Below are 25,859 nucleotides of genomic sequence, written 5' to 3'. Positions count from 1 at the left end.
TGGAAGAAAGGAACCAGACACAGGGGGGCCCATCCTCCATTGGTTCATCATCCTCCTCTGGATACAAAACAACTGTGTTGTGGCAGTTACCAAGAGACCAAACCATGACCAATCATGCACTACTCTGATTCAGCAATGGGCCAAGGGAGGGAAATCAAATCATGGAAAAAAAGAAAAGAAAAAATCTTAGTAACCGACAGAACCTGTTCTACGGAGTTGAGCAGGAAACCAACAGGATCAGGTCAAGGAAAACCTCTTGCACTACACTAATTCTGGCCCTCAATTCACACACTCGCCTCTCACCATTGTAAAACATGTTGGGCTTTGGCTGCTAACGGCCAGCATAAATCGAATTTGAGTATAATGAAGAGCATGGTCCTTGTTACACAGCCAACTGTATCTCTATGGGGGTTTACACCTTCTCATCATGACCAGCCCTTGGCTTGAAGAGTGTAACTGACTCACACTATTCTTTTAAAAGTAATAATCATACTATTGCTATATCGAACAAGCACATCAACACCCACAATGAGACATAACAGGGGGAAGTGAGAGGACAGTTGGAAAGATTTGTATGACATTGGAATGTTGCTGTCAAACATTGTTGGCGTGCTGGCTGGGAGGCACAGGGTTGGGGCATGATGTGTTTGTTCTCTCTCTGCCTTACCTGTCGGTTAACAAAATAGGGAGGCACAGGAGAGGGGGCGGTGGCCATTTTCTCTCCCTCTCGAAGTTTTCACAGAATCAGAGGATTCAGTAATACACCTGTCGTTAAGCCGAATTAATAGTTTAATACGTTTTTGACGCCTGTCTATGGAAGCTCCTGCTTAACATCATGTGTTAACGATTCGTTTGGATAATAGGCCTACCAATAGGACATAAAAATGAAAAAGTCGTTTTTTTTGGGTCGAAAGAACCAATCACTTTTCGACACCAATATTAAAATCAAGGAGATGGGTAAGTGTTTATTGTCATATATTGAACAATTAAATAAAACGAACAATTGAATTATTAATTTATCATGTGATCAACATTCTTTCTTTGACGACTGTCCCGATCTTTGTAATTGTTATTGTGACAGATAAGTGAGTGAAAAGATGTGTCCTAAATGCACACATGAATAGGAATTACGTTTTTTCCTTGCGATTATTTTAAAACATGTCTGTATCAACAATTATTACAACATTATACATATTATTACCAGTAGGTATGCTATTGAGATGTTAAAACAGACTGCTCCCTGATCAAATACCGTATCATTTTGAGCCAGAGTCGTTATACTGAAAGGAGAACACGACGACCTGACATAAGGGTTCCCCAGGCTTTGGGGAGTTGGGACTAATTAAAACATAAATATGAATAAACCCCATAGAGTTCTGAAAACTTTGCTGAGACCTCTAACAATGGAGAGGTGGTTGGTTGCGAAGTGCAAACATGGATGGGATATTTGTATTTTTACATTATGCAGGTGTTCAATAGGAAAATGCCTATTATGCCCCATTGGGAAATGTAACCATGATGCCAAAACACTTTATACACTGGCTGTTGTTTCCATACTTGTTTTTAAGTGCTGTAGTCATATCAGTCTGAGTCTCAGTGCTTGAAGTGAGTGCAGAGCATGACCAGTGTCTCACTGACTGCAGTCGCTTTATGACATGTCTCTCATCGGTTAGTTATTTGACAGTGACATGCCTAACATTGGAATGGCTGACTGAGCCATACAGAATCACAAGTTACTCCACAGAAACCCATTTACCGCTAATGTGTTTTGTGTAGTTACAGATATGTTTTTTCCTTTATCTAGTAATGTCAAAGCCTGTTTATCTAGTAATGTCAAAGCCTGTTAACTTACAGACATTATAGACCACCTCTGGAAAAGTCACATTTCACTTGAAAATCAATCAGGTGGTGAGTGGCCTAATGTCCAAATGAGTGTGTGTCACACGCCATCTTTAATTTAGACCCATTCTATATGCCTCAATCCCACCTCAGCCCAATAACCATATCTTGAATAACCTGAGGTCAGTGTTGATGAACTGTAAACACTCATGACTCATGACCCCTGGGATTGTTATGAATGTTGCACCACACTTCTATGTCCTACCTGACATTCCATTGGTAAATAGGGATTCATGGATGCTGTGAGAAGCACTGTATTCTGTACTCTATGGAACTACATGATTTTAGGCTTCAGTGTTTGAGCAATAAGGTGACAACCTCTTCTGTTGATTAGAATCAATCATTGAACTTATTTGTATAGTTGTAACCTGAATGCTAATTTGCTGTCAACAAGAGAAACCCCCCTGACAGAGTAAACAGCATAACATTATATAATAGTTCGTCAGTAATTCTGAGAACTGCAGACAAAATGCCTTAAGCCTTAACTTGTTATTATGCACATTCCTAATTACTGAACTTTGGTTTTTATCTATACTGTAGACTAAAGTGTTGGGTTGTTTGTTTGTTTTTTTCTCAGACAATGTGGAGCTGGTGTTGGATTCATCAGCCATTCCTGAATCAGGCACTGCCAAAGTGAGGAACAGACCCACAGTAAAGCACTTCACGGTAAGTTCCAGTAACTCTGCATGATGTGTGGAAATATGAATAGCTTTCAAATCTACATTTCCACACTCAAGACGGTGTTGCATCTTTTGTTGAGACTGATCAAGCTTTGTCAATCTTCTAGATATTGTTCTCGAACACTTCAAGATGATTATCACATGGAACTTGTTTCCGGGCTTGTCTTCTTGCGAATTCTTGAGAATGCAGAAGGCCCTATATTACGTCTCATTTGCATAACTGTCTGCTAAATTGTGAATTATTTCTTAACAAGGTCTTTGTGGTGCCTGAAAGAGAATCTGCATTGCCTCATGAAGGGTGTTCCTGTAATCATTAATCTCTGTGTGACCACTGCAGAGTCAGACCCATCCATCACTCACACCCTGTCACTTTGAAAGCATACTTTTCTAACCGGCAGGTTTCACTTGCACAGGCTATTCACATGTATGACAGAAGGAGTAACCCATATGTATTTGCAAGTGGGCTATCCATGTGACAAGGATGCATGCAATTTGTTTGGGTGTTGACCCAGTCCTCTCAAGTCATTTCTGTAGAGAGTTTGTCCTCAGAAATTCACACCCTATTTACTTGAACATTCTCATGGGGACACAGTTACTATAAGAATGTTACCTTTGATTTACACAATCTTGGGTATTGTACAGTCTGGGACCTGGCATATGGCGCCTAGCTCATGTGCCTTCTATTCAAGATGGTGTCCCTGTAGTAGATCCAGAAAAGACCAGCCGTATCTGAATTCTTTAGGTTGTGTTACGTTGTCATTTTGTTGTAGGTATGAAAGCCTACCTCAAAGGGGAGTGTCCTATGTGACTGCTCCACTGGCATGTATTAGATGTGGCACACCCAGCAGCACAGGGGTTGGACTGCTCTAACTGACTGTTCGGATTGACTGCTTTGACTTTCACCCGTGAGTCACGGAAAGAAAGAAGAAATTAAGGCGGATCAGAAACCGCATTGAATGCCACACCCTTCGCTTCTTGTAAAATGTTTGTGCCGTTGCAAGGAGCTGCCTGCCCCTATAAAGTCTGCATTCATGACATATTTAAGGCATTAAACAAGGCAGGCGTTCCGTTCACATGAGCTGTTTTAAAGATACAGTGTAACTGAGGGTTCTTGAGAATGGACCACACCTGAACCTTTTCCACGAATGACTTAATATTCCCACAGCTGAATGAAAGTTATTGATGTGTCCTCTGCGTTTTGGATATAGCGTGTACCATGTGAAAGTTATTGATGTGTCCTCTGCATTTTGGATATAGCGTGTACCATGTGAAAGTTATTGATGTGTCCTCTGCATTTTGGATATAGCGGGTACCATGTGAAAGTTATTGATGTGTCCTCTGCATTTTGGATATAGCGTGTACCATGTGAAAGTTATTGATGTGTCCTCTGCATTTTGGATATAGCGTGTACCATGTGAAAGTTCTATATAAACAAACCAAGTGATTGCGGCCTGACCATAAGGCCAAGGGCAGTAAGTCGATTATAGTTTATAGTTACATGGGTGAACCGTACTTTGGATTGTTTTGCTAGATTGGAGGCCCTCAGGCCCAGTATTGGGTAATTACACTGGTCAAGGTGTGGTTAGGTCCTAAGGAGTGACTTTCATTCACTACTGTATGTAGCGTGATTCTGACCAGTCCTATCAGCTTTGGAAGGGCATATCTCTGTTCTGTCTGTAGGGCTTGTGTTGTGTCAAAACAGTCTGTGTTTATTTCTAGAGGTGTTTAGGCTGTGATGAGAACAGTCAGTCACACAAGCAGGCAGCAACATGACCACACAGCCCCTTTTCTCAAAGGTAGTCATACCCACTTAATGTTTTCTTAGGTGAAACGATGGGAGTGTTGCATGTGCCTTGCCCACACTATGCTCTGTCTGTGGATGAGCCATGACAATGAAAAGATGGGAGTGTTGCCTGTGCCTTGCCCACACTACACCCTGTCTGTGGATGAGGCGTGACAGTGGCAGCAATGTTCTGAAGAAGGCCCAGAACTGGGCCAGTAAGCTGCAGCTAGTGTCTGGAAAGGGGTTAGATACAGTATAGCAATGGAGAACATTATTGTTGAATCATTACAGGTGGGGGTGCTCAGTGGGCTTTGAGACTATGTAAGAGATCCTGTAGCCTCAAACTGCACAAGGAGGATTTTGCCATTATAGAAAAGGACACCATTTGCTGGGAAGCCCAGACTATGATTACAGTTAAAAACATGTTTTTAATGAAAAGCCCTTCATATTGAATGTGCCTGGCATTCCTCTGTCTTTGGCAATTGACACCACTGACGTACCAGTTTGTTTTCTGAGTGTTAGATTTACACTTAGTTGAGTTGTCAACTAACGTGAATTCAATGTGAAATCAACCAAAGATTTCACACTCATTGGACTTTCTTTTTTCAACTTTTAACCTGCAAATCCAATCAGTTTCCCACATTGATTCAATGTCATCACATAGAATTGTTGGGTTGAAATTATGTGGAAACAACGTTGATTCAACCAGTTTTTGCCCAGTGGGCTATCTCTACTCTCCAATCCATTCCCTTTCTTTCACATTCAGTTCCGCTTAAAATCTCTACAGCCTGACATCTGAGTGAAACGTCAACAGTCTGATGTCTTTTGTCCTTATTTCCCACAGTCCTCCTCTGATGTTGTACAAGGGTTTAATGTACCAACGCCCAAAGTTCCTGTCCTCCCCCCTTTCAACAGACCAAAGATCAACGGGGCAGGTGAGGGTCTCTGTCCTGTGTATACCGGAGTTAAGTTGTGTAGCTAAATCATTTACACTCCTGTGAATTTAAGCCTTAGTGCTGGTTTTAGACAGATGTAGTTGATCACAAATTCAAAGCAACTCTGTTTTCGTAAAGGCTGAAATATATAGAGCAGGTAAATGTTTGTCTAAGGTCTTGGACAATAACACTTTAGAAAGCATCCAAGCAGCCATGCACAAACATGTTTGCTGGGCGGGAGGGTACAGATCAGATATAATTTAATCAGTTTCACCATAACTAAAAGTTAAATAATTTACTTAAACAATAAGTTATATCAATAACAAAATACACTGAACAAAAATATGAATGCAACATGTAAAGTGTTGTTCCCATGTTTCATGAGCTGAAATAAAAAAATCCCATAAATGTTCCATACTGAGGAGTATTTACAGTGCCTTGCGAAAGTATTCGGCCCCCTTGAACTTTGCAACCTTTTGCCACATTTCAGGCTTCAAACATAAAGATATAAAACTGTATTTTTTTGTGAAGAATCAACAACAAGTGGGACACAATCATGAAGTGGAACGACATTTATTGGATATTTCAAACTTTTTTAACAAATCAAAAACTGAAAAATTGGGCGAGCAAAATTATTCAGCCCCTTTACTTTCAGTGCAGCAAACTATCTCCAGAAGTTCAGTGAGGATCTCTGAATGATCCAATGTTGACCTAAATGACTAATGATGATAAATACAATCCACCTGTGTGTAATCAAGTCTCCGTATAAATGCACCTGCACTGTGATAGTCTCAGGGGTCCGTTAAAAGCACAGAGAGCATCATGAAGAACAAGGAACACACCAGACAGGTCCGAGATACTGTTGTGAAGAAGTTTAAAGCCGGATTTGGATACAAAAAGATTTCCCAAGCTTTAAACATCCCAAGGAGCACTGTGCAAGCGATAATATTGTAATGGAAGGAGTATCAGACCACTGCAAATCTACCAAGACCTGGCCGTCCCTCTAAACTTTCAGCTCATACAAGGAGAAGACTGATCAGAGATGCAGCCAAGAGGCCCATGATCACTCTGGATGAACTGCAGAGATCTACAGCTAAGGTGGGAGACTCTGTCCATAGGACAACAATCAGTCGTATATTGCACAAATCTGGCCTTTATGGAAGAGTGGCAAGAAGAAAGCCATTTCTTAAAGATTTCCATAAAAAGTTTTGTTTAAAGTTTGCCACAAGCCACCTGGGAGACACACCAAACATGTGGAAGAAGGTGCTCTGGTCAGATGAAACCAAAATTGAACTTTTTGGCAACAATGCAAAACGTTATGTTTGGTGTAAAAGCAACACAGCTCATCACCCTGAACACACCATACCCACTGTCAAACATGGTGGTGGCAGCATCATGGTTTGGGCCTGCTTTTCTTCAGCAGGGACAGGGAAGATGGTTAAAATTGATGGGAAGATGGATGGAGCCAAATACAGGACCATTCTGGAAGAAAACCTGATGGAGTCTGCAAAAGACCTGAGACTGGGACAGAGATTTGTCTTCCAACAAGACAATGATCCAAAACATAAAGCAAAATCTACAATGGAATGGTTCAAAAATAAACATATCCAGGTGTTAGAATGGCCAAGTCAAAGTCCAGACCTGAATCCAATTGAGAATCTGTGGAAAGAACTGAAAACTGCTGTTCACAAATGCTCTCCATCCAACCTCACTGAGCTCGAGCTGTTTTGCAAGGAGGAATGGGAAAAAATTTCAGTCTCTCGATGTGCAAAACTGATAGAGACATACCCAAAGTGACTTACAGCTGTAATCGCAGCAAAAGGTGGCGCTACAAAGTATTAACTTAAGGGAGCTGAATAATTTTGCATGCCCAATTTTTCAGTTTTTGATTTGTTAAAAAAGTTTGAAATATCCAATAAATGTCGTTCCACTTCATGATTGTGTCCCACTTGTTGTTGATTCTTCACAAAAAAATACAGTTTTATATCTTTATGTTTGAAGCCTGAAATGTGGCAAAAGGTCGCAATGTTCAAGGGGGCCGAATACTTTCGCAAGGCACTGTATGTCTGTAATAAAGCCCTTTTGTGGGGAAAAACACATTCTGATTGGCTGGGCCTGGCTCCCCAGTGGGTGGGCATATGCCCTCCCAGGCACACCCATGGCTGCTCCCCTGCCCAGTCATGTGAAATCCATAGATTAGGGCCTAATGCATTCATTTTCATTGACTGATTGCCTTATATGAACTGTAACAGTAAAATCTTTGATGTTTTTGCATGTTGCGTTTCTATTTTTGTTCAGTATAGTTGTACTTTCTTGTGTCTCTGATGGTTGTTCTCTCTTTATAGTAAACGGTGAACGGTTGTCTAATGGATCTGCTGTATCTGTACCTGATTTGGTGGAGGGAGAGATATTTATTCCACCTCCACCTTCAATGGCCCCCCCTCCCCCTCCACCCATATTCAACCCTCCCCCACCAGATTTCTTGGGTGACCTCGACTCCATTCAGCCTCCCTCCATGTTCAACCCTCCCCCACCAGATTTCTTGGGTGACCTCGACTCCATTCAGCCTCCCTCCATGCCCCCTCCAAAACCCCCATCAAAACCATCATCAGTTGCCCCCTCTGAAGGGGACAAGAATGTTTTCACCTCCATGAAACTTCCACCTATGGCCCCTCCGAAGCCCCCGTCAACTTCCTCCAGTGCTTCTAGTTCCTCTTTGTCCAGTTCTACACCACCACCAACCACTGTCCCTGTTATCACAGAGCCCCCAAAGTTTGCCCCTCCACAGCCCCCTACAGACATGAGGCAAGCTGCTCTGAAAGCCCTGAAGACACCGCCTACAAAGCCAATGAGGCTGTCCTCCATCCCCATTATGTGTGAACTCCCCCAGGTTCCAGCCCCATCACCCCCTGTACAGAACCCTAGACCGTCCAGCTTCAACCCCCAGAACACAGCTAAGCTCTACAGTGTTCCTAAGACCGGCATTCTAGATAGGCAGGTGGAAGGTGAAAATAAGCACAAGCAGATCCTACTGCTGCATGACCCTGGGTCTACTGACTCCGTCCTGGTCAATGGGACAGCCCCCTCTGTGGCACCGCCAGTTAAGCCAGCCCGGAGAAACAGCTCGGGTATGCAGCTGGAACAAGACCTGAAGGAGTTAAAGGATAATTTTAAAGCCACTCTTCAAGGCCAACCCACCCCACCTGAGACTCGGAAGGAAGTGAAAGTGGGGCATTTGCCTTTATTAGCACAGCAGGCTATCAACAAACCTCCCGAAACTCCCTCTAAAGCATCACCAATGCTTCAGGTCGTCACTGCCCCTGTAACCATAGAGGCTAGCCAGGTCAAACACAAAGTGTCTCCAAACCGGAGTCGCAAGTTCAGTCCAATGCTGGACCGTAAACTGCGCAACCTAAAGTTCAGTGCGGTCACTGGGACGAGGGAGGGTCCTACCACTTCCCCCCTGGCTCTTCTCATGGCGGCTAAAGAGCGAGAGAAGCACAGGTCCACTTTGTCACGCGAAAACAGCACAAAGAGTAATGAGCCATCCACCAGCATCCAGCACAGCGAATCCAATCCCAATTCTTTCACCATCATCCCCAGGTCCACCTCATTCACTTCGGTGACCTCACAAGATAATCCACAGTCTGTAGTCCCAGTGCAGCCGCCAGTGGTGATCCAGACTCCAGCAAAACCCCAGATCATTGAGTCAGTGGTGAAAAAGAGGCCAATTGCAAATCCAGTATTTCAGGGGCTCCTGGCTATGGAGAAACAAAGTGGAGAGCAGAGGATTTCTTCCCCCTTTAGCCTTGTCAGGAATGAAGAGAACAGGGAGGACCTATGCTTGCCATTACTCCCTCCCCCTCCCGAATTTGATGACCATAATGATGTCATGGAGTCTCCCCCCAGCTCGCCTCCACCTGACCCTCCCCCAAAGAAGGTCCTGGACCCCATTCCCACCCCTGCCTTTCCAGTCCTGCCCCCCACTGCCAGCCTTATCGTTCCTGTCAAAACTCCCTCCCCTGCGCCGCCCCCTCCTCCAAAACCCAAACCTCCAAGCCCTCCCAAACTCCTGCCTCCCGTCATGGAGGTCAAACCCAAGCTACCCGTTCAGACCACACCCAAGCCACCTCCCACCCAGGCGTCCTCCTCCCTCTCAGCCAGCCAGGCCACACTCCTGACCATCCTGCAGAAGAAGATGCTGGAAATGGACCACAAAATGGACAACAAAATGCTGTCCATGAAGACAGACTCTGATGACTGGGGTTCTCCCTTGTCTGAGGAGACCATGGTCCCTGTTGTCCCCAGGGTCACCCCGAAGACCCCTGTTGTCACCGCAAAGAGCAAGAATGCCACCTTGTCAGCCAGAACACAAGGCCTGGACATGAAGGAGCTGGAGACTAAAATGGCCAAGAATTCTCAGGGTTTGTCAGCTCCATCAAAAGTACCCATCAGGTAGGCCTTGCTCTCTCTACTTCATCTTTGTCTGTTTGAGTTTTTCACAAAATTGTACAACTTTATTGTTTAAGCTTAAGGTGTTGTGACAAGTTTGGCATAATTTTGTTTTATCTAGGAGTGTCCGTAATTGCATGTTTTGACTCACAGTAAAGAATGATGCTAGCTAGATGTATTGATGAATGTGACAAGAACAACCTGATAAATGTTTAACTAATATTTTTTTCTTCCTCTACTTTCTAGCAATGGGCCACAGTCAAAGCAGGCATATGGCATGACTTTTATGGTACGACCCGGAACCAAACAACCAATAACTGTTGTCAGCAAAGGGGTCTCATCATGAGGAGCCAACTTCAAATTATACCACACATACAATTTAATTCAATTAAATTAAAGTAACTTTTATTTCCTGAGAGGGAACTATATGTGTGGTGACGGGTCTGTACAAGACAAATAACAAAATAGCAACATAGAACACAAAAACGTAGTGTAATAGATTAGGAGCAATCTATGCAATCACAGGCTATATATACACATACAGTACCAGTCAAAAGTTTGGACACCTACTCATTCAAGAGTTTATTTATTATTACTAATTTCTAAATTGTAGAATAATAGGTAAGGCATCAAAACTATGAAATAACACATATAGAATCATGTAGTAACCAAAGAAGTGTTAAACAAATCAAAATATATTTTAGATTCTTCAAAGTAACCAGCCTTTGCCTTGATGACAGCTTTGCACACTCTTGGCATTCTCTCAACCAGCTTCATGAGGTAGTCACCTGGAATGCAATTAAGTATATTATGATTTGTTTAACACTTTTTTGGTTACTACATGATTCCATGTGTTATTTCATAGTTTTGTCTTCACTATTATTCTACGATGTAGAAAATAGAACAAAGACCCTGGAATGAATAGGTGTGTCCAAACATTTGACTGGTACTGTAGGTACAAATAAAAACAATACAAAAGCTAGTTTTATGGAAGCTGCCCTCTTAGATGTGTATGCCAGAGATCTATGTCTGAAGGTAGGTGGCTATACTGGTCATGGAGTGTGTGCGTATTGTCCAAGGCTATTTGTTCCCACTTCTTCCTCACTATTTTATATTTATTTATAGACGTTACTGAGGGGTTCCTGGCTTTCTCCAATGATTTTTAGTACTCTGTTCAACAGTATCTTTGACTGCTGTAGTTTAATCAGTGTGTGATAGTATACATTGCCTTATTTATCTTAGGCAGACCTAATGGATTTAAAAACAAAAGCACAATCTGCTTTCAAACTAGCAGCTGTGAATTGCCAGTCTTAATATACACAGGATGTTATTATAAAAGGACGTACAAATTGTTTTGCTTATAGGTTGAGTGCCACAGTACCTGTATATACTGTATATGTTAACATAAACGGAATTGAAATGTAGCCTACTAGAATACATTTAGAACACACACTGTATATAGTTCACTGTACTAAACTTGTTCCATACAATGGATCACTAAATAAAAGCAAAACAGTTGTCAGGCATTTGCCACAATGACATTAAAAATGTACTTTTACATTTGTGCTGAAGTCTAGCTATTGCGTCAGTCATTATTAAAGCTGCTCATATATATCTCCATCCAAATGTAATCTAATTAAAACCACGATACTGGACGTGAAAACTTAAGGGTTGGTAAATGACATTGAGGAAGAAGTGTCCATGTCTCCTGACGAGTGTAAGTGGACATCTAATTTTGGTTGTCCTTTTAGAACGTTTTAGCAAAACAAAAACACATTCATTAACGATTGAAACTATAATTACCCTGAATTGTCTTTCATGTGGTGGTCTGTTGGATTTCTCCTTGTAACATAAAATTATGCCAAATATACCAGGGCACAGACCACTCCTTTGTTTGGTTATTTTTTGGGGTTATGTAATAAAATCTATTTTTAAAGTCATGAATTGTTTCCACCAAATTGTCTGAGAATAATTTCCTACAGAAGACTGAAAGTATAGTGAGATTCATGTGTTTGGAAAAGTAAAATCAACTCGCAAATATACAGTATTCAGACAAACTTTATTGAAGAATGGAAAAAGTTGATTATGTCAGTTAAGTTGTACTCCTCCGACTTCCAAAAAGCACCACCAGACATGTACTGTACATACAATCCAAGGAACGTCTTTGTGTGGAAGAAAACCGTTAAGGACAGCACTTTCTGTTTCTGGTACATATGTGTGAGAGAAATGAGAACATTAAACAAAAGAAACTGCCAAGGACAAGGGAGAATATGGAATGGAAGCACTGATCCAAACAAGCCCTGAAGTGAAGATTTACAGATTTTTCAAATGTACATAAATTCTTCATTAAATTTGGAAAACAAATTGCTCATGCCATTGATTGTGTGGTCACAACTTGAACCAGGTTATTCCAGACCAGTTATATCAGAATGAGCCACTGTATAATTGACTAGTAAATCCAATTCACCCACATAATCGTGTTATCCAAAGAGCCAGTGGCTCACACTTCTCAGACTGGCTTACATGCCACGTAATACAGCAACCTGGGTGGGTAAACAAAGGTTACATGGGGTTGGACTATAAACGTGATCAGATGGGTTCATTAGATTAAAGATTCCCATTTCCTTTGGCAGCATTCCCAAACCCAAGTCTTCAAGTAACCCACATGATAACTACCCCAATCCATCACTTAGTGAATTTCCCCAAGAACAAACAACTGCACACCACAGGTAACGTCCTACAAGTGGTTAATAAACCTAGAGCTGAGACTCGGCATATGACATCGCTACGAGCAACAGGATGAACCGCAAATCTGCAGCGCAAGACTTTGCTGCCACAAGACAAATGCGCATGTGCTGCCTCAACGTGATAGCTGCAGGACAAAAAAAGCTGAAATGTTTAGCTTTACTCTTAGTTGGTGGCAGAAAACATCCTGTTTGACTTGGTACATTGCTGACTCTACCTTAACACAGAATTGATTTATAAATCCGTTGGAAAGAAAAACCTGCATGAACATGGGTACTTTGAGACTAGGATTGGGGGAAACCATCAGTACACTGCCCTGTTCTCTGTTCCAGTGTGGTGGGTATTGACAACTTCTACCCTCATGCCAACCCATCAAATCCCCCCATACTTCCACCACCACCTTTCCCCTATCCCCTGACCAGGCTGGGTGGTGGGTCTACGGTGGGGACGTGGAGTCACCAGTGGCCGGTCCATCCTGTCCCGTGATGTGGTGGAGGACCTGGTGGTCCCAGCCCACGGTGGTCAGTGTGTCAGAACCACCAGGGGCCCAGCAGACACCCCGAACAAAGTCCTGGTGCCTCCTGTCTCTCAACCTGGACAGGAAGAGCAGAGCCACCTTATTAAGTGGTGAATGATGTACTATTTTAATTGAATAGGGCTGAGTTGACAAGCCAACAGGATCAGCTAGGGAGAGATTGTGAACAAAAGCCCATAGATATTGGGACTCACGTTTCCTTAAGCTCTGAGTTCATCACAGCAACAGAGCAGTCATCACTGATGGAGGCTAGCAAGGGGGCACTGTGGTGGAAGGTAAGAGATCATTGTTAGCCCAGTCTGACAAACCACTTACTGCTATGGATGTGTGTGAGGTGAGCTGGTGCTTACCTGTGTGAGGAGAAGGCTAGGCTGGAGACCCTACGGCTGTGGGTGCTCTGCGTCTGGGCAGGCTCTGTGCCCTGAAAGTCTTTCAGAGTCACGCGTCCTAGCTCGTCACCTGACCCAACACAACCGTCAACAAATATCAATCATTGAAGCCTGGAAGATTGATCTTTTAGAACAATGACGTGGTTGGACCACTATGCATTACGGTAAATGAAGTGCTAGTCCTTACCGTATGCAATTGTGGTCCTGTGGTGGGGATGCCAGGCCACTGAGGTAGGGCAACAGCTGGGCTCTACCTCTGAGACAAGATCAAATCTCCAAAGTTAGCTGGGAAAGCACCTAGCAGAGCAACATGCACTGACTGAACAAGATGGTTGTCCACACTAGACTATGTACATGCTTTCAAAAATAGACTATTCACATGCACTGAATGTGTACTTTGAACAGAGTGAATGGGTACTTTGAACAGAGTGAATGGGTACTTTGAACAGAGTGAATGGGTACTTTGGTGTGCTGCAGAAGTCAGGAAACTTTTGAGGTGTGGATGTTTACAAAATGTACACAATTATTGTCTTAACACAGCTTTATTGAAATTACGAGGATTGCTGGAAAAGTTGCTTAGGAAATATAGAAACAAGCCTCATTGATTATCAAGGACATGTTGGTGTGAGCTTCTACTGCAGTGACCTGACATGCGGATATCAGAATTGAATTGTATAATATTGCTTTACTCGTGGACGTACACTTCGACAACAGAATCAAAGGCAGCCTTAAAAACGACACTCCATAGCCAATACTGAAAAACTACAAGACCCACTGACAATCCAAGATTAACATCAGAGGTGTCAATCAACTGGCAACTGAATAGTCTACGCATCTTGGTTCAGAAAAACCCTGCTGCCTCGCTGGATGTGCAGTTCAGACTGGTTCTACTCACCTAATCTAGAAGCTGGTTTGGTGGGTTTCCTCCTGTCCCAAAGCAACAGACGGCCATCCTGAGGGAAGGGGAATGGAGAAATGAGAGACTGTGTACTAACAGTTTCATACTGTTACTAGGTTCTCCATTGTACAGTAAGTTACAACCGACTACTGTATCTAGCTTTCGTATAGGACAGCACACAATATATAAGCCACACATCATTCCAATCTGAACAAATGATTCAAACAGACAACCCTCCAATCAGTCTTGGCTCTTACCTGGCCACATGAGAGGAAGAGGGAGTCATCAGATGGATTGCAGGATACACAAGTGACTGGCTTAGAGTGAGCTGTGGAACATGAGACAGATCAGGAATGTATGAATTATACAGATTCTATAGCAAAACATTTCTTAAAATGGAACCTAGGGAGCTACCTTAATTTGTCCAATAGAAACTTGTTTTAGTTACAAAACCTTCTGCAATTGTTTGGACTAACGATTTAAAAAAAAAATTTTTAACCTTTATTTTACTAGGCAGGTCAGTTAAGAACAAATTCTTTTTTCAATGACAGCCTAGGAACAGTGGGTTAACTGCCTGTTCAGGGGCAGAACGACAGATTTCTATCTTGTCAGCTCGGGGATTTGAACTTGCAACCTTTCGGTTACTAGTCCAACGCTCTAACCACTAGGCTACCCTGCCGCCCCAGACAGGTTATATAAAACATGAGAAACATGGTAACTGACACTTTAAAAGTGGAGTCACTGTGCAGCTCAAGATACAGCGATATAAAGATGTAGTTTCCTTACCGTTATACGTGCTGACCACTTCCCCCTGACTAAGGTCCCAGACTTTGATTCTGCAGCATGAAGAAAAGAGAAAGAACTGAGCAAAACATAGGCCATTCACAGCATACAAAATTATATTAAATCTTTACCAGGAAATGTATACTAGGCTGCAAAACACTCCATAACCTGCAGCTGTTAAAACAGACTCAAAGCCAGGCTGGTCACACTGAGGGCCTAGGGTCTGTTAAGTCATATCCAAAATACAAGATGTGCGTGACACACACAAACACAATCAAAGAATGCCCCCCCCACTGACCGGCAGTCCATACTGCCGCTGACGGCGTGGTTTGACCCAGCAGGGCTCACGCTGGTGACGATGTGATCATGTTCGAGTTTAGTGAACCGATTCACCAGCAGGCTCTCATCCTCCGCTAGCTCCCACAGCTCAATAGCACCTACAAAACCCAGACACCAGTCAAACCCCATTGCACCCACACTGTTGTATACCAAGTAATCTAAGTGATAAAGTGGCCTGAAATAAATGTAATCATTGTGCTTTAAAAGATATTTCCCTCTGTGGTTGAACAACCTTATTTACAGCTGAATATGATATGCATGTGTAACAATAACTGTAATTCCTACTTACCAGAGTCAGATGCAACTAGGATGCCCTTCTCTGAAACCCACTTTGCCTCTGTGACTCCAGCCTCTGTCTGCACACCAGCCTTGCAGAAGCCCTCGTTGGGAGACTGCTTGGGGTCACTGTAGACCCAGATGGAGCCAAGCCAGCATCTGCCCGTCAGACTGGAGGCCCCCAGTAACAGGGTGCCATCTAGGGGGAGAAAATAGTGTAATGTCAATAGCTGAATCATCTGAGGTCTTGTGTGAAAGTGCCATATGATTGGGTCCCAGAAAATAACGTTTTTTGGTCCCTGCAGAAACACGGCCTGTAGCCTGGACGCCAGTGACGTCTTAATTGACAGTTGTAGCCAAGTTAGCTAGCTTGCTCTTCTCTTTTTAGGGAATCTACCATTCTAACTTGCTTAACGCCATGGTGTGTCTTTTGACAGGTCATTTTACAATCAACGCATAGCTCGCTCCAATTGTTAGACTATACTTTAGGTGGCTAGCCAGATAGCTAGCTAAATGACACAGGCGACATCTCTTCGAAGTGACTAGTTCGTTTTAGCAGCTACCTATCGATCAGGCTAGGGTCAGGGGCACAGTCATTGTTGTTGTTAATGATGCAAGCTCCATAGATACTCAAACGTTTGTGATAAGCCATCGAATATCTGATTTACACAACAGTATTCCCGCGACACCACCACGTGCTGCGGTATCTAGCTAGCTCTTTCTACATGCCAAGTGTCTGGACCTACGTTATCACACAAGGCAGGCATCACTTTACTAGCTGTGACTTTGCTTACCTGCTCTGTACTGCACCGAGTCCAAATGCTTCTCCATGCACGCAGGGGCATTTGGGGGTATGTTCCATCGGTTTTCCTTGATCATATTGGTATTTACTGTACTTTTCATCAGGCAACTCTGAGTCAGATTCACTCAAGCTAGCGTAGTCAGATTCACTCAAGTGTTTGCAATGCAAATTTGATATTTTATACAACAAATGTATTCACTTTACACTAGATAGTCAAGAAAACACAGACTAATAAACTAGCTAACTGATTTAGGTTAGACTAGGTTTTTAACTTCTAGTCTTGAATTATATTATTTTTCATTGTTCCATTGATCATGCCAGAAATGAATGAACTCAAAAACAGCACATCGCACCACGTGGATCGCACACTTCCGCTTCCAGGGCAACGTTCAGTGACGAAACGTTTCAGATAAAACCACGAATAGAGCCGAATGTGATTCGTTATTATTCGACGTCAGAGGCATGTTTGTTCTACATAGCCTATTTCCATCTGAACGTTCTAAAACGGTGCGTCTTGCAGAACGCGCACCAGGTTCCATTTTACAGTACACTGCTGGAACATGAAACGTATCTTTACTATTTGCTCAAATCCTAAAATGAAAAATAATCAAATGCATTTAAAAAACGACCATACAACAATCCCATGGTGTGCCAAAACCTCCACTGAGGTGTAATACTGCTTCATTTGAGCAGGATCATGCAGGGAAATGGATCCAGCACCTCTGTTTTTGGACTGTTTTGTTCTAGAACCTATTGTTAAATTACACACCCTATCCGGTACCTCTCGAGGCATGAAAAATAATTGTAACTTTTTGTAAAAATTATAATAAAAGCGATCAACGTTAATTCGCGTTGCTTTCTCGTTAATTATCCTGCCCCCACAAAAAAACGTAATGTGAAAAAGTAGATTTTCAGCCCGGACCTGATATTCTAAAAGTTGCTTGGGTTGGGCTGGCCCGGGTTTATGGTTAGCGCAACATTGTAACCTTTGTTTGGTGGTGGCTGTGTGAGAAGCGCGCCAGTATCTCTCACAGCAGAATGAGATATCATAAAACATGTCTCGACCCGCACTGATCGACATGAGCCTGCAACTCTCATCTCTGTAGGCTACCAAAATATTCGATCAACTTCCAAATATTGTTTTACAAGAGAAACATTTGTGCTAAAAGCCTATCCGCCATCACCAGCGGGTGAGCTGCGCATAATTGGGCGAGTCAGTGAAACTGAAAATCATTTTCAGGACTATCATTTCCACCGTAGCCTAAAATATGTCTCCACATACCTAGGCTATTGATGGATTCAAGACAAGGTCGTTTCTATTGATCTCAGTGTCAAAGTAGCCTGCCATTCCAATTATTTGTGTGATGTTTAAAATAAATAAAAAATACACCAAAACCTTCATTCATGTAAAATGACGTAGAATTGCATGAAATTAGTTTATAAAAGCCAATATTTTCCTCTGACCCCAGGCTACAATTTTCGGCCACAATGTGTGTAAATTCTGTAAGTGCCTCTTTACTGCTCTATGCCACAACGCAAATGCGATGATATATATTGAATGCTTTATAATAAAGGTTTTAAAAAAGAAGCTAATGCGTTCAGGTACCTCAGAACTCCGCAGGTCACCCGCACCTTGCGATTTGCAAATTAAGCACTGTGTTTCAGTGAACCATAGTCATTGAGCAAAATCTGAAAGACACGTGTAATATAGGATGGCACAAATGTTTTTCTCCATTCAAAATATTTGTTACAGACTTCATGTCAACAAAAATTATAATCTGAGACAATGACCAGAGGAGCCTATTTTATTATTCAAATTAACTATTGCTATAGCAACACAAGCATCAAAAACTGCTACACAGAACATAAGGTACACAAATAAATACCTACATTTCAGTTATATTTCTGCAACCCGGCTAATGAACGTAAACTGAATCAAAAATAAAGACTCACATTTTCCAGGAGAGTTTGTTACAACATTAACATTGGCTGCCCTTCACCATTGTAGTGTTGGCAGCACAAATTTAGGTTCTGCATTGTAGACTACATTTTTGTCTTTTGCCCAGTTTTATCTTGGCTCAACCCATTAACAGCTCATGCAGAATTTGTTTTCAGTAACTCAACCCCCCCCCAATCATGAAGAACCAAAGCAGACTGGTGTAAGCCCCATCTTCAACTGGTTAGGCTTTGGTGGTCCCCGACTGTGACGCTTGTTGACTCTGAAGCTGTTGGATCTTAATGTTCATCACCTCAATCACAGCTAGAAAACAGAACAAAGACAGGAAGGAATGACCAACATAAACTATACAAGTAAGGTTTTATTGCATTTAACATAAATACTTAATATAATACAAACTTGTGTGTGTTACCTTGTTTCATGCCATATTTCTCCTGCAGAGCCGGCTGAATCTTCTCTATCTGCTTGGTGAGGAAGTCTATTTTGCGCTTGAAAAACTCCTTTGTATCATTGACATTCTGCAGAGATAGTTGAAATGAGGCTCAAACTCAGATGTCCAAATATTTGTACTAACATACAATTAAAATGTACTTAGTGGTGTTAAATACTTAAGTAATTTTTTTGGTATCTGTACTTTACTATTTGACAACTTTTACTTCACTACATTCCTAAAGAAAATAAATGTACTTTTTACTCCATACATTTTCCATGACACTTGCCCAGACAGAGCAATTAAATGGAAACAAATTGAATTGGGACTGGAAAACTATAAACAGAGTACTTACCCAAACTGCAAATCACGAGTCGACTGTACAATGAAGGATATTATCAATTACTTTTCTGCCCACCTTTTCAACGTAGTATCCTGTCCCCACATCCACTAAGACATGTTCCACGTCATCAAGTGTTCCAGGGACGTACATCTAATAGCAAGTGATGTTAAGAAACACAACAGGAAACTTCAACAACAATACTAATAAATTAAATTTGTAAGTCGCTCTGGATAAGAGTGTCTGCTAAATGACTTAAATGTAAATGTAAAGCATACTGAAGATATTATAGCGAATTCTGGAGGTAGCCCCCCCCCCCCCCAAAGACTCAAACACTGGTCCAGAAACTGTCAAGCCAACACCTTAACAGCTATGTCAAGAAATCGAAACCTCTTGACGAGGTCACTAAGTGTTGGGTTAAGGTCGCTACACTACCCCCAAACTTCGGGAGAGCATGTCCCCACACTTCTCTATACCAAGTCCCTCATGTATACATGTCTACCCAGTGGCCTCACAGGCACCATCCCACCTCTTACACAAATGTAGTGAATTCGGAGCGTAGCCACGAACGGGACCTGGTTCCCAGCAAAAATCAGAAACTTTCTGTCCAAAAATGATGCAGAAAAATTAATCCACGATTTTGTCACTTCTAGGTTAGACTACTGCAATGCTCTACTTTCCGGCTACCCGGATAAAGCACTAAATAAACTTCAGTTAGTGCTAAATACGGTTGCTAGAATCCTGACTAGAACCAGAAAAATTTATCATATTACTCCAGTGCTAGCCTCCCTACACTGGCTTCCTGTCAAAGCAAGGGCTGATTTCAAGGTTTTACTGCTAACCTACAAAGCATTACATGGGCTTGCTCCTACCTATCTCTCTGATTTGGTCCTGCCGTACATACCTACACCTACGCTACGGTCACAAGACGCAGGCCTCCTAATTGTCCCTAGAATTTCTAAGCAAACAGCTGGAGGCATGGCTTTCTACTATAGAGCTCCATTTTTATGGAACAGTCTGCCTACCCATGTCAGAGACGCAAACTCGGTCTCAACCTTTAAGTCTTTACTGAAGACTCATCTCTTCAGTGGGTCATATGATTGAGTGTCGTCTGGCCCAGGAGTGGGAAGGTGAACGGAAAGGCTCTGGAGCAACGAACCGCCCTTGCTGTCTCTGCCTGGCCGGTTCCCCTCTTTCCACTGGGATTCTCTGCCTCTAACCCTATTACAGGGGCTGAGTCACTGGCTTGCTGGGGCTCTCTCATGCCGTCCCTGGAAGGGGTGCGTCACCTGAGTGGGTTGATTCACTGATGTGATCATCCTGTCTGGGTTGGCGCCCCCCCCTGGGTTGTGCCATGGCGGAGATCTTTGTGGGCTATACTCAGCCTTGTCTCAGGATGGTATGTTGGTGGTTGAAGATATCCCTCTAGTGGTGTGGGGGCTGTGCTTTGGCAAAGTGGGTGGGGTTATATCCTTCCTGTTTGGCCCTGTCCGGGGGTGTCCTCGGATGGGGCCACAGTGTCTCCTGACCCCTCCTGTCTCAGCCTCCAGTATTTAAGCTGCAGTAGTTTATGTGTCGGGGGGCTGGGTCTGTTTGTTATATCTGGAGTACTTCTCCTGTCCAATCCGGTGTCCTGTGTGAATCTAAGTGTACGTTCTCTAATTCTCTCCTTCTCTCTCTCTTTCTCGGAGGACCTGAGCCCTAGGACCATGCCCCAGGACTACCTGACATGATGAATCCTTGCTGTCCCCAGTCCACCTGGCCGTGCTGCTGCTCCAGTTTCAACTGTTCTGCCTTATTATTATTCGACCATGCTGGTAATTTATGAACATTTGAACATCTTGGCCATATTCTGTTATAATCTCCACCCGGCACAGCCAGAAGAGGACTGGCCACCCCACATAGCCTGGTTCCTCTCTAGGTTTCTTCCTAGGTTTTGGCCTTTCTAGGGAGTTTTTCCTAACCACCGTGCTTCTACACTTGCATTGCTTGCTGTTTGGGGTTTTAGGCTGGGTTTCTGTACAGCACTTTGAGATATCAGCTGATATACGAAGGGCTATATAAATACATTTGATTTGATTCTGTCAAGCCAACACCTTAACTGTTACACCAAGAGGCCCCAAACATCTCGACGTGGTCGTTTGGGATTGGGTTTCCTAAGAAAAGTCAGACTGTGATACCAATTCATGGTATACAGTCAAAGTTCTTTACCAGCCAGAATGTTGAATAAAATTACATTTGAACTTACTCTACCGGTTGTCTGTGTGGTTGGTCTTTCAATGGGTCCAAATTGTATACAATTTTCACAGGAAACTATTATTTACCCAACTTTTTAGAGTGCTGGTACTGCCATTGAAATATCCATCACCTGGCACATGAGCAAAACCATGTTAACACCTGCAAGACTTCGGTTAGTTTGCATGCATGCACTTGTCTTGTCTGTTTAATAATATTTTCCTATTTTGACAAACATTTCAGCCCACTGAAGGATCAACCCCACGGACAGTCGGGCAGAGTAAGTTCAAATATAATTTTATTCAACATTTGTGACAGACGAGGGACTTTTAGTTTTTTTTCTATGTATGTGGCTATGCTTTACAGTTAATGGAAAACATCGCCACAGAGGGACTTGGTATTGGGTTAAGTGCAGTTTCTTAAACCCGGTCCTGGGTAACCAAAGGGTGCAAATTATACACTATACAACCGATTCCACTCAGACCCAGTACCAATGGCTTGATAATAAGATTATTATTTGGATCAGGTGTGTAGTGTTAAGGAAAAAACTTAAATATGCACCACATTCGGGTCCCCAGGACTAGGATTAAGAAACACTGGGTTAAGGTTGCAACAATATAATGACAGAGAAGGTGCTGTGGTCCCATTTACATTCAAACTGTATTTAACAATGCACTTTCAATCAATCTCAAATTAGTCCTCAAGTATGTTGAATGTGAGAATGTGTTTCCTGGTATGTTTGTAGAGTAATGAAAAAGTCTAATGAAACCCTTGTTTTTTGGCATCGCCCGATCAGTAACATAAGGATACAGAGCTTGTGAGGGGCACCAGCAATTCTTTTCCTAAAAAGAGGACCAGAAAAAATAAAGGTAAAATGTAAGTTAACAATTTAAGTGTATCATACTTTCAAACACTAATGTGGAATGAGATCTGCAAAGATAATTTCAATCAATTGATTTTTGTATCTATAAAAGCTTCCATAGAAAACAAAAGGCATAGAATGCATATAAAGTTACAAAAAAAGTCCATTACAAACCAACGTAGTTTGAGCAGCTCACCTGCATTGTTTTTGTTGAGGACACTTAAACTGTCCTTAGCTTCTACATATTTCGTCTGGACAACTTTGAGCTGACCTATAGAAGAGGTCAAAAACTCTGTCTCCTGCAAAACATGGAAGAACCAGTTGATGATCCAACTTATCAGACAGACACCAGACCCATTCTTTGCAGTAATTTCATTAATGACCATTGATGAACTAAGTACGCCTGGCCCAAATATATTGCATTGAATACTTATACGAATACTGGCCTGAAATAAACTGAATGTGGAAGCTGAGATCATGCTAAGTTTGTTTCCTAATGAATGGACACTAGTTGACAGCGTTTCAAAACATTATTATTAGCAAGCGTTGTGCTGCAAACTGGCTACCAGAGCAGCAAGCATGCTGGCAATAAATGGAGACAACTTATTTACATTATGAACACTTCTCGTAAAATGTGGCAGGCACTACATAAGACCAGGCAGGCTAGTATTTTCTAGTAGGCAGCGCTTAATTTGTAAATCGAGATGTACCAGAACAAAAAGTGAGCGAGAGAGGGGGTTGACCCGGGGGAGTTCTGAGGTACCAGAAAGCACACAAAAAAAGGACCTTTATAATAAAGCATTGCATGCATATCATCGCATTTGCGTAGTGGCATAGAGCAGTAGAGGCACTTACAGAATTTACACACATTGGGAACATTTTTAGTAGCCTAGGGTCCAGGAAAAATATTGCTTCTTTATAAACGCATTTCAAGCAATTCTTCGTCATTTTACATGACTGGAGACTTTGGTATAATATTTTTTAATACCACACAAATAATTGAAATGGCAGGCTAATTTGACACTGACAAAATTAGATTAATAAAAACTACTGTGTCTTGAATCCATCAATAACCTTGGTCTAGGTGTGTGGAGACATATTGTAGGCTACGATGTAAGGAGGAAATTAGTCGTAAAAATGCTTTCAGTTTCACTGACTTGCCCAATGATGCGCAGCTCACTTGCTGGTGATGGCCTCCCTCTTTTGTAAAACAATATTTGAAAGTTGATCAAATATTTTGGTAGCCTACAACATAGATGGTCTTCTTTTTTCTGCAGGAGCCATTTACTCTCCAACCTTTCCCCTTCGATTGTATTTGAAATACTGCGAAATGCCTGTTTTGTATACATTCTTTTTTTTCACTGACAGATTTGCCACACGTTCCTGACTAGGCTATTCCTTGTTATTGGGCTACAATTCACAACTAGGCTATTTTTTTTAAGAAGCTATTGATCCTTTGTGGCTAAATTATTGGCCTTCAGGGTATAGTAGGCTTTCTGAATTATTTTATTTATGAACACAGCAGTAGCCTATAACATTGGCAAATGTATTTAAATGAATCAAGGGTGTTGCAGCTCCTCCAGGACTCTTTGCGCGGGAATGATTCTATAAGAAAATACAGTGCATACGCAAAGTATTCAGACCCCTTGACTTTTTCCACATTTTGTTACATTACAGCCTTATTCGAAAATTGATTAAAATGTTTCTTCCCCCCACTCATCTACACAATAACCCATAATGACGAAGCAAAAACAGGTTTCTAGAAATGTGTGCAAATGTATAAAAATAGAAAAAAAGAAAACATTTACATAAGTATTCAGACCCTTTACTCAGTACTTTGTTGATGCACCTTTGGCAGCGATTACAGAGTCAAGTATGATGCTACAAGCTTGGCTTACATGTATATGATTGGATTCAAGTCTCTGGCTGGGCCACTCAAGGACATTCAGAGACTTGTCCCGAAGCCACCCCCGAGTTGTCTTGGCTGTGTGCTTAGGGTTGTCGTTCTGTTGGAAGGTGAACCTTCGCTCCAGACTAAGTTTCTGAGCGCTTTGGAGCAGGTTTTCATCAAGGATCTCTGTACTTTGCTCTGTTCATCTTTCCCTCGATCCTGACTAGTCTCCCAATCCCTGCTGCTGAAAAACATCCCCACAGCATTATGCTGCCACCGCCATGCTTCACGTAGGGATGGTTCCAGGTTTCTGCCAGATGTCACAATTGGCATCCAGGCCAGAGTTCAATCTTGGTTTTATCAGACCAGATGAGTGTGCATTGGGTTCTTAAGGCCCTTCTCCCCCAATTTCTCAGTTTGGCCAGCTCCAGGAAGTCTTGGTGGTTCCAAACTTCTTCCATTTAAGAATGATGGAGGCACTGTGTTCTTGGGGACCATCAATGTTGAAATGTTTTGGTACCCTTCCCCAGATCTGTGCCATGACACAATCCTGTGTTGGAGCTCTATGGACAATTCCTTCATCCTCATGGCTTGGTTTTTGCGCTAACATGCACAGGCAACTGTGGGACCCTATATAGACCGGTGTGCCTTTCCGAATCATGTCCAATCAATTGAATATACCACATGTGGACTCCAAGTTGTAGAAACAGCTCAAGGATGATCAATGGAAATAGGATGCACCCGAGTTTGCAAAGGGTCTGAATGCTTTATGTAAATAAGGTATCTATTTTTTCTAAACTTTTTCGCATTGTCATTATGGTGTAATGTGTGTAGATCGAGTTAGATTTAATTTGATCCATTTTATAGTAAGGCTGTGACGTGTAATGTGAAAACATTCAACGGGGCCTGAATACTTTCCGATTGCACTGTAAATGAAGTGCAAAGCTGGAGAGATGAGTTGCAGGCTGCAACTCATGTCCATCAGTGCAGATATATATACACATATATATATAAAAATCTAACTCTAGTTATGAGTTACAGCCACGTGTTGGCTGTACAATGTTGCGCAAACCAGAAACCGGGGCCGGCCCAAACCGAATCAATTCTTAGAATATTAGGCCGGAGCTGAAATTGTACTTTTCACATTGTTTTTTTGTTGGTGCAGGATAATTAACAAATAACGTACTCGAATTAACTTAGATCGCATTATAATTCTTACATTGCAAAAAGTGAGAGGTACAAAACGGAGAGATGCCGGATCCTGCTCAAATTAAGCACTGCAGTAGGTAAGTAAATTAAGCACCACAAAAAAAAACTACATATGGAACCGCTAACGTAACTCAGATGGCATGACTGGCTAGCTAGCAAGCTCATCAGCTGGGCTGGGACAAGGAAACACTTGGGCTAATAGAAAATGTCCCTAGCTTGAGGTTACATTTCAACTACGACTAGAAAGAGTCAATATCGCCGTGTTACCTGCTCAAGTTGAGTCTTTAGTCCCTCCAACTGAGGAAGAGAAAGCTCTGTCAGATTCACCGCCATGTTAGAAAATGTGAGAAATGACCCTTCCAGTACAAGTATTTCCAGGTTGAGAAAACGCCCTTTCCATTACAAAGGTGAAGATGTGC

The 25,859-nt window shown here is 42.2% G+C and overlaps 3 protein-coding genes across 4 annotated transcripts; 1 reads left to right on the top strand and 2 right to left on the bottom strand.

Moving 5' to 3' along the window:
• Positions 1–633: 633 nt before the first annotated feature.
• LOC135539998 (uncharacterized protein C6orf132 homolog) lies at positions 634–11,693 on the top strand. 2 transcript variants are annotated; one of them, XM_064966288.1, is made up of 6 exons: positions 634–957; positions 2,477–2,565; positions 5,207–5,297; positions 7,643–7,788; positions 7,849–9,752; positions 9,996–11,693. In XM_064966288.1, the coding sequence occupies exons 1-6, from the start codon at positions 885–887 to the stop codon at positions 10,093–10,095; spliced, it is 2,403 nt and encodes an 800-aa protein (XP_064822360.1). In that variant the 5' UTR covers positions 634–884; the 3' UTR covers positions 10,096–11,693. The 2 variants fall into 2 exon arrangements, with proteins under 2 accessions (XP_064822360.1, XP_064822359.1); XM_064966287.1 differs by having other exon boundaries at positions 7,643–9,752.
• Positions 11,694–11,789: 96 nt separating this feature from the next.
• On the bottom strand, positions 11,790–16,898 carry wdr77 (WD repeat domain 77). Its single transcript, XM_064966289.1, has 10 exons — positions 16,509–16,898; positions 15,728–15,913; positions 15,398–15,536; positions 15,103–15,152; positions 14,574–14,644; positions 14,314–14,371; positions 13,606–13,674; positions 13,380–13,488; positions 13,224–13,292; positions 11,790–13,087 (listed from the first exon to the last, which is right to left on the bottom strand). Exons 1-10 carry the CDS (start codon positions 16,615–16,617, stop codon positions 12,931–12,933), a joined length of 1,017 nt encoding a protein of 338 aa, XP_064822361.1. The 5' UTR covers positions 16,618–16,898; the 3' UTR covers positions 11,790–12,930.
• A 1,407-nt stretch (positions 16,899–18,305) lies between these two features.
• On the bottom strand, positions 18,306–25,803 carry pfdn5 (prefoldin 5). Its single transcript, XM_064966286.1, has 6 exons — positions 25,708–25,803; positions 22,537–22,639; positions 22,289–22,320; positions 19,322–19,396; positions 18,886–18,991; positions 18,306–18,776 (listed from the first exon to the last, which is right to left on the bottom strand). Exons 1-6 carry the CDS (start codon positions 25,771–25,773, stop codon positions 18,697–18,699), a joined length of 462 nt encoding a protein of 153 aa, XP_064822358.1. The 5' UTR covers positions 25,774–25,803; the 3' UTR covers positions 18,306–18,696.
• Positions 25,804–25,859: the final 56 nt, after the last annotated feature.

The sequence above is a fragment of the Oncorhynchus masou genome, chromosome 5 (genome assembly GCF_036934945.1).
Source record: "Oncorhynchus masou masou isolate Uvic2021 chromosome 5, UVic_Omas_1.1, whole genome shotgun sequence".
NCBI classification, from domain to species: Eukaryota; Metazoa; Chordata; class Actinopteri; order Salmoniformes; family Salmonidae; genus Oncorhynchus; species Oncorhynchus masou.
Note: the sequence above shows the minus strand (reverse complement) of the source record. Positions and strands in the feature narration are given on the sequence as shown.

Coding starts and splice junctions, on each gene's coding strand:
- LOC135539998 (XM_064966287.1), top strand. CDS start 885: ATGAAAAAGTCGTTTTTTTTGGGTCGAAAGAACCAATCACTTTTCGAC. Junction 958..2,476: donor TATTAAAATCAAGGAGATGG/GTAAGTGTTTAT, acceptor TTTTTTTCTCAG/ACAATGTGGAGCTGGTGTTG. Junction 2,566..5,206: donor CCACAGTAAAGCACTTCACG/GTAAGTTCCAGT, acceptor TATTTCCCACAG/TCCTCCTCTGATGTTGTACA.
- wdr77 (XM_064966289.1), bottom strand. CDS start 16,617: ATGAAAAGTACAGTAAATACCAATATGATCAAGGAAAACCGATGGAAC. Junction 15,153..15,397: donor AGCGGCAGTATGGACTGCCG/GTCAGTGGGGGG, acceptor TTCATGCTGCAG/AATCAAAGTCTGGGACCTTA. Junction 14,372..14,573: donor TCTTCCTCTCATGTGGCCAG/GTAAGAGCCAAG, acceptor CCCTTCCCTCAG/GATGGCCGTCTGTTGCTTTG.
- pfdn5 (XM_064966286.1), bottom strand. CDS start 25,773: ATGGCGGTGAATCTGACAGAGCTTTCTCTTCCTCAGTTGGAGGGACTA. Junction 19,397..22,288: donor TGGTGCCCCTCACAAGCTCT/GTATCCTTATGT, acceptor ACTTGCTATTAG/ATGTACGTCCCTGGAACACT. Junction 18,777..18,885: donor GAAATATGGCATGAAACAAG/GTAACACACACA, acceptor TCTGTTTTCTAG/CTGTGATTGAGGTGATGAAC.